This window comes from Orbicella faveolata, unplaced genomic scaffold (assembly GCF_042242905.1).
Source record: "Orbicella faveolata isolate gen_17 unplaced genomic scaffold, um_ofav_v1 contig_14, whole genome shotgun sequence".
NCBI lineage: Eukaryota > Metazoa > Cnidaria > Anthozoa > Scleractinia > Merulinidae > Orbicella > Orbicella faveolata.
The window spans coordinates 20,842,653-20,849,613 of record NW_028301541.1 but is presented as its reverse complement, the minus strand read 5'-3'; the positions used below and the strand labels follow the sequence as shown (position 1 = coordinate 20,849,613).

At 39.1% G+C, this 6,961-nt stretch overlaps 1 protein-coding gene across 1 annotated transcript; it reads right to left on the bottom strand.

The window, feature by feature from the left end:
* Positions 1 to 1,892: 1,892 nt before the first annotated feature.
* Positions 1,893 to 4,173, bottom strand: LOC110043780 (neuromedin-K receptor-like). Its single transcript, XM_089287013.1, has one exon. It carries the CDS (start codon positions 3,129 to 3,131, stop codon positions 2,175 to 2,177), a length of 957 nt encoding a protein of 318 aa, XP_089143139.1. The 5' UTR covers positions 3,132 to 4,173; the 3' UTR covers positions 1,893 to 2,174.
* Positions 4,174 to 6,961: the final 2,788 nt, after the last annotated feature.

Sequence of the window (6,961 nt, the reverse complement as noted above, 5' to 3'; positions counted from 1 at the left end):
TTTTCGACGTCATTATTGTAAGGTAGTTGTGTAGTATTTAGATTCGATGGTATGCAGGTTACATAATCACGCTAAAAAGTGAGGCCGAAGTTTGTCCGTTAGGAGCTGTCACTAGACGGCATCTCTGTTTTTGATCACTTCATTCTGAAAATTTCGTTTTAGTAAAACAAATAAAATGACCCTATTCTTATTAACAACTATCCTATGGCCGTTTATGTTTGTGGTAATTCCCCTAAAAGACGTCATATAGAAATTCGTAGCCACGGTTTCATGTTAATCAACGTGGGCCATGGCCTAGGTTTAAGTAATTCTCGATTTGCGAATGGAAAAGTTAAATCTCTCCCACTGACAGTTGTTCTCAACTACTTCATATTTCAGTTGAAGAGTCGACGAAGTGCCTCTTTTAGGCAATAGTCTCTTGTTTTAGGTCAGTCATTCAGTTCCATGTTGTGCACTAAGATTCCTGGCAGGAATACAGACATTGCTAGGTTGTGTTAAATTTCTCGTCGCGTATTTAATATTTGACCAATACTTTCTAAACAAGGACCTGATTTCAATCCGACCCTAACCGAGGTTGAGCTTAGTTTGATACAATCCTCAGTGTACTCACCAATAGCTACCAAGTATGGATCACTGACTACTTTCGGCACAGACTACAGAGACTTCCAGAAAAAAAAAAAAAAAAAACGCCCGAGACTACCGGCCTAGACGTTTTTTTTAAAAAAACTTCCTTTGAGGTTAATATTATCGGTATCAGCATGCCTTCTGGTGCATGATTTTTCTGTCCTATGCAGTGCGATAAAAACAAAACATGTCTGCTCCCATACATGTTATCATCATAAAGTCATGCACTATTTTTAGCATTCAAACCTGTTGATAAAGTTTTTAAGTGTGACCATTCAAATGAAAGCTCTTGAGTTATACTCGGATGTAGTGGTGCTAGTTTTTCGCAAGATGAAATCAACGTTTTAAAACTTAAGAAAAATTGTTGGCGTAGTTTGGCATTGTGAGGAAATGATGGGTTAATTCAGGTCACAAGGGGCTAATTATCGCTTCAAAGGGTACCGTGTGCAGCCGTGCTGTTTCCAGACATTTAATTAACCTGTTGCAGTATTAGGCAACTTTCACGACAGCGTCTGCAAGGTCCAAGGTAACTCAAAAAGATCTCAAAACAATAATTTACTAACGCAACCAAAGACTAAACTAAAAAAATAAAGAATTAGGAAAGATTTAGAAGGATTACGAACTTGCAAAAATTTCGGCTAAACTTTTCTCAATGCGACATCCGTCAATGGATTATAGAGTGAACATAAAATCGTGGCTAAACGATCTGACATCAATGACAGCGATTTGGTAAACTGAGACTAAAGAGGCGCAGGTCATGTTATTTAAGGTGATTTTGTTACACCCAAACTGATTTCAAATAAAATCTGTTAATTATTGTTTAAGATCATGCCTCAGTCAAGAGTGTGAGTTAGGGTTTATTTAACAAAAGAAGGTGAATTTTAGGGGTTAGTTGCAATTCAACTCAAGTCTTGCCTTGATTTGTCTTCACTTTTCGAGAAATCATACACGATCTGGTTCAGAATTAAAGAAGTCTTTAGAATAATCTCGCAAAGAGATTTTAATTGGATTAAACTTATTACGTTTCAGCTATTGGACTAAAATTACAAATTGAATGGAGTTATCTTTTGCGGCAGTAATTATGTTTTGTTTGAAAATATTCAATGCTTCGTCTGTAAGCAAATCATAATAAGGCTTTTATAAGCGAGATACACCATCCTAATACAAATCCCACCTTCTGACAATAGTTACCTTAAACTGGTAAATAAAGCTGTTTATAAAAAAAAATTAGAAAGCGAGCCATTTCGTTTTTGTTTGATACACAAATATAATATTTTCACCGTGTTTATTTAAAGCAGTCAGGCCTTAAGTACATGTATCTCAGCTGAAGAAAAACAAACATTACAAAAAATCTACAACTTCAAAGGTTCTTTTCGTATCATTTTACAGCATTCATGAAGAAATAACTTACAACAATCCGTTTTAAGAAAACTATAGTCTATATGATCGGAACTAATAAACGAATAAAGAATTAATTTTTTTTTTCTAAAATATCCTATGTAGACAACATCAGCATCGCGTTTTATTTCTAAATTAGAAGTCTGTGGACTTTAACATCCGCAAGGTCGTAGTCCTTTCCTGTAATCTTTGCTCATGGTACACAGAATTAACGGGTTTATTGCGCTATTTGCATAGAGCAGCGACAGAACTGCTACCAAACCCACATTTACGGAGGGAGATCGCTCAATTCCCGCGAACTCCAACACGAGCGCGAAAGTTATGTACGGCAGCAAACACACGCTGAATGCAATCACGATGACTATAAGCATTTTGACCAGTTTTCGTTTCTGTTCAAGGCGAATCGTTGTCAGCGAGTTCTTGGCAGAATCCCGGTAAATAATTCTGACTTTCCACAGCGCGATAACGACTCTAAAATAACAGTAACCGATAAGTAGGAGTGGTAGAGTGGCTAACGAAGCAATGAGGATTTTGTGAATCTGCCTCTCCATGTCGGTGTTCCAAAAAGGGTAACAGATTTTCACTCCGTCCGTCGAGGCAAGTTTAAGAATGAACGAAGTGGGAATTCCAACCACTAGGTAACTACAGATCCAGATGAGAGCGATGCAGACTTTCGCTTGAGTTTTGCTGACGCGTTTTTTAAACGGCGTGACTATCGCACGGTAGCGATCCAGCGCAATGGCTGTGAGGGTCATAAGGGAGACAGTCAAAAACACGTCGCCGAGGGGAAAGAAAATCTTGCAGGCAACCTCGCCGAACGGCCATGAAGCAAGTTCTTGTAGGAGACCTACAGGTAGGCTTAGCACCAGCACAGCTAAATCGCTCAAGGCCAGATTCGCGATGAAACAGCTGCTTGTAGTTTTAGACGAGCCTTGTTGAAGAACGCCGTAAATAACGATGGAATTGCCGAAGAATCCCACCACGAAGATTGCCGTAAAGAGGATCAGTTGAAAAATCGCATGTGCTGGCAGGCTTTCGGAGTAATTCTCTAGTTCGTCATCGACATAAACCCAAGACTGGTTCGCCATAGTATCATGTTCGTCCGCCATAGTCAAATACCGCCGTGTTTCAAGATGTTACTTGTTTCAAAAGTCTGTGATATGGTAATTGCCAGATGACGGTACAACGCTGGAGTTTCACCGCTCCGAGCTTCGCACAAATGATCGTCAAAGAACAAATGTCGTGTGTCGTGTTGGACCTCCGTGTTTTAAACCCGTAAAAGAATGCTTAGCTTTATCGCTTAGTGATCAGCCCGCGTCCCCCGACAAATGTCCTCCTCGCTGTCACAGCTAAAATTTCGCTCAACGCGGTAATTAAACAACTCTTCAAGATCCGTCGTTATCAGATTTTTCCATCCAGTCTACAGCATATTCAGCGCCGCGGAAATCGTGGCCAAAGTCAAACTCGCCAAAATATAAACCTTGGCGCTAAATTGAAGGCAAATTCCTCGCCTTACAATAAAACAAATAGTTGAAGCGCGTCTTTCTGAAGTCGAGGGAAGGTTGTTGAGTTCGTAGGTAGGTATTTTGACAGTGATTGCGAGACGTATCCAGTGTGAAGATTGCCAGAAATGTTTACGCTACACAAAACTATTTTTCTTGAAATCCGACGCCTGTCCTTGGTCCTCTCCTGCTCTGGGCTTGTTTTGAAGGCTTTCTTGCCGTTACATATTTATTTACGCATTTGAAGATAATTATTTTTACAGGCGGATTTCAAGTAATCTTGTCATCCTAGCAGACGCCGTGAATTCTATTCGCGCTCTCGACTGAGTGCAATCGTCTTCCTCTACGTTGATTGGAAATTTTAATCTGAAGTGAAATGTCGTTTATGCTAAGCTAAATTGGACTGTTTTAGTCGACTCTTGAAACCTTTAATTCATCACAAGTTTCCGACACATCGGTAAGACACTTCGGCTCCAAAATTCCTGTTGATAAAAACGTTTCTGATAACACCGTGAAACCGGAAACTGTACTTATGTTGCATCACGCAATCTTTGTTTACTAAGATTCTTTCTCGTGAAAGAAACCCTCTCGCTTTCAAAAGATTACCATTCACATCAACGTATTTGTATTTAATTTCAGCCAAGGATGGCGTGTGGAAATAAAGCTTATTAATTTGTTAAAACTTACAACGGCGACTCAATGGTAACATGTTCCAAGCGCCCTTGAAATCTCACACCGCAAGCCCATTCGTTTCAATCACCGGCAGACATAATGATAAATTTATCGAAATGCGATCCATACCACGTTTTGATGGTGAGATTAAATACACGCGATTGTTTCGGAACAATTCAAGCAAAAGACGGCTATTAACAACTATCAATATTTCGCCTCCCAGCTCGGAAAATATGAAAGTATCACCAGATCCCTATCGATGGCTCTCGGTTAATCTGGCGTCTCCGAGACTCGATCGTTTTTGCATTAAAACTATTTTTGTCGCGCGACAAACGTTTTAAAGTCTAAGCGACACTGCTTTTATACAGTTACTCAGGAAATTGAATTATATCTATGTATCAACTTGATTTTTTTTTCCGTAATCGTGAAATCTGTCTAAGGGAATGCTTCATGGCGCAGGATTCTTGGCATTTAATTCCGAAACAAAGAGGATTTGTCTAATTCTGTTATTAAACGCCTGTTCCAATATCAGAGCACATGTTTTTGAGAGAAGTGGAAAATTCTTTTTTTTTCTTAAGAGAGTCCTTGCGTGACACTGACAGAATGATAAATATTCTTCTGTCGATTTATCACTTAGCTGACCGTATGTGATATATATTTATGTATAGGTAATCATATGACTGTGAGTTCAAATTAAAGATTTACACTACGAGTGATGATTATTTGAAAATTCTCTCAAAATTGCAGGAGCCTTTAGGCGAATGTAATTTGAGAGAATTTTCAAATATCACGATTACTCATTTATTATATGACTGAGAAAATTGCGAACGTGCGCGCGTTAATTTGTGCAAATTTTAAAAGCGGAATTAACGATAAATTGGCCTGCTCTCAGCCAGTCACAATGAAGTAATTGTAATCATTTGCACAGTGCGATACGAAACAGTGAGAATTTTATTTCATTACCTATGCATCAATGATGCATCCAAAAATACATCACCAAAGAATGGTTAAGGCATTATTTGGAAAGATTTAAAACTTACCCAAGATCAAAATAACCCAACAATAATTTGGAAATTGACAAGAACCCATTAAAAAGCGCGGATGACTTTTCGATAGCTAAACGATTATGAAAATGGAAACCATTTCAATTCCAAAACATTATTGCAGTTTAATTCATGCTCACTCCCTATTCTATTCAGTAAACTCGCGTGAAAGCAAAAGGATAGTTATAAAGTGTAAAAGCATGAAAACTGAAGCACTGTTTCTAATAAATTTACAAAAAGGGCAGTTTTACAGTGTTACCCTCGCCTGCCACTAAAAGCTGTTTTTAAACAATTAAAATTGTTTATGTCCCTATTGGCCGCTGGAAAACCGAGTGATGGAATTGCACCCCACTAACAAATCATTTAGGCAAACTGCCTCGGTCTTAAAAGTCTTAAAGTTCGGGAAAAAGAAGGCTTAGACTGAAAACAAACAAGTCTCGATAAAGGAGAAAAAAATCTGTAAGATCGACAGCAATAAGGGAAAAGTTTATCCGAAACATCAAACACAGCAACAACAAAAAAATACAAACAAATTGGCAAAAAAAAATTAGTCAATCAATTTAAAAAAAAAAAAACACCAAACAAGTTGGAAAAAAGAAACCCAAAGAGGTTGAAAAAATTTATAACTAAATAAATCAATCAATTAATTAAACCAAAAAATTGTTCGGCGTGGCTGGGATTTTCTTCCTGGCCCGAGTTTGAGTCTCGATCGGGGGAGAAGTTATTCGAACCCCAAGCCGTTCGAGAATAACCCCTTTAATGACATATCAAGACTTGAACTTGCGACCGCCAGATGTGACCCTGGATCAGACGCGCGCAGCCCATCCCGCAGGACCACCTGGAAATCCCTTGGGTTGTTGGTAACAAATTAAGATGTGCATAATACGTGCTGATATGCTAGTTTCCGGTTCCGCTTAGTCAGAGAGTGGGACTGTATTCTGCTAGTTATAGACCTGAGGTTAGAAACTCGAGCGTTATTCGTTACCGTCGTCAGCCAGAATTGCGCCCACAGAATTGCGCATTTTTTCAGCCGAAATTGAGGGGGATTCGGACAGGATTCGAAACAGTTAGTAACCCAAAAGGTAATGGTTGGAAATTTGATAACAGACATACACTTCAAAACTAATTGCAATTGCTGAGTATCGTTCGCAACTGCTGCTTTTCATTGCGAGTTTATTCAATTAAAAGAGATCGCTATATCTGCCAAGCGGTACCGCATAACTTCAGATTTGCTTACAGTTGGTGGACACACTGCGAACGAGGACGGGTGTTTTTCTATGCGGTGTTTGCTACAATTTATCCATACAAGATGTAGCTGAGCTGATCGGTCACTTCTCTCGAGCAGAGCCGGATTGTGGAGCAGAATTTGCTTGCCTGAAAAGAATTTTGATCAGAAAACGCCATAGCTTTGTTTGAGTCTTGCCCACTGTTAGAATGCGCCGCCAATTTACGAGCAAAATCAGTATCCAAAACGTTAAGACCCGTTAACGGCAAGTTTCCAAGGCGAAAACTTGCCATATCCCAGTACAGGAAATTTGAATATTATACTCATATTTCAGTGGTCTCCCTTTTCCTGACTGGGTTCAACTGTTCAACTCTCTTAACAAGAAAGTTGACTAGGAGGTCTAGCGGCGCGAAATAACAGCAGCATAAGAATGACGCGCCAATGTCTCATATTTCAGGCGATATTGCCTTTCAATCATGGTCCTATTGCACTAATTT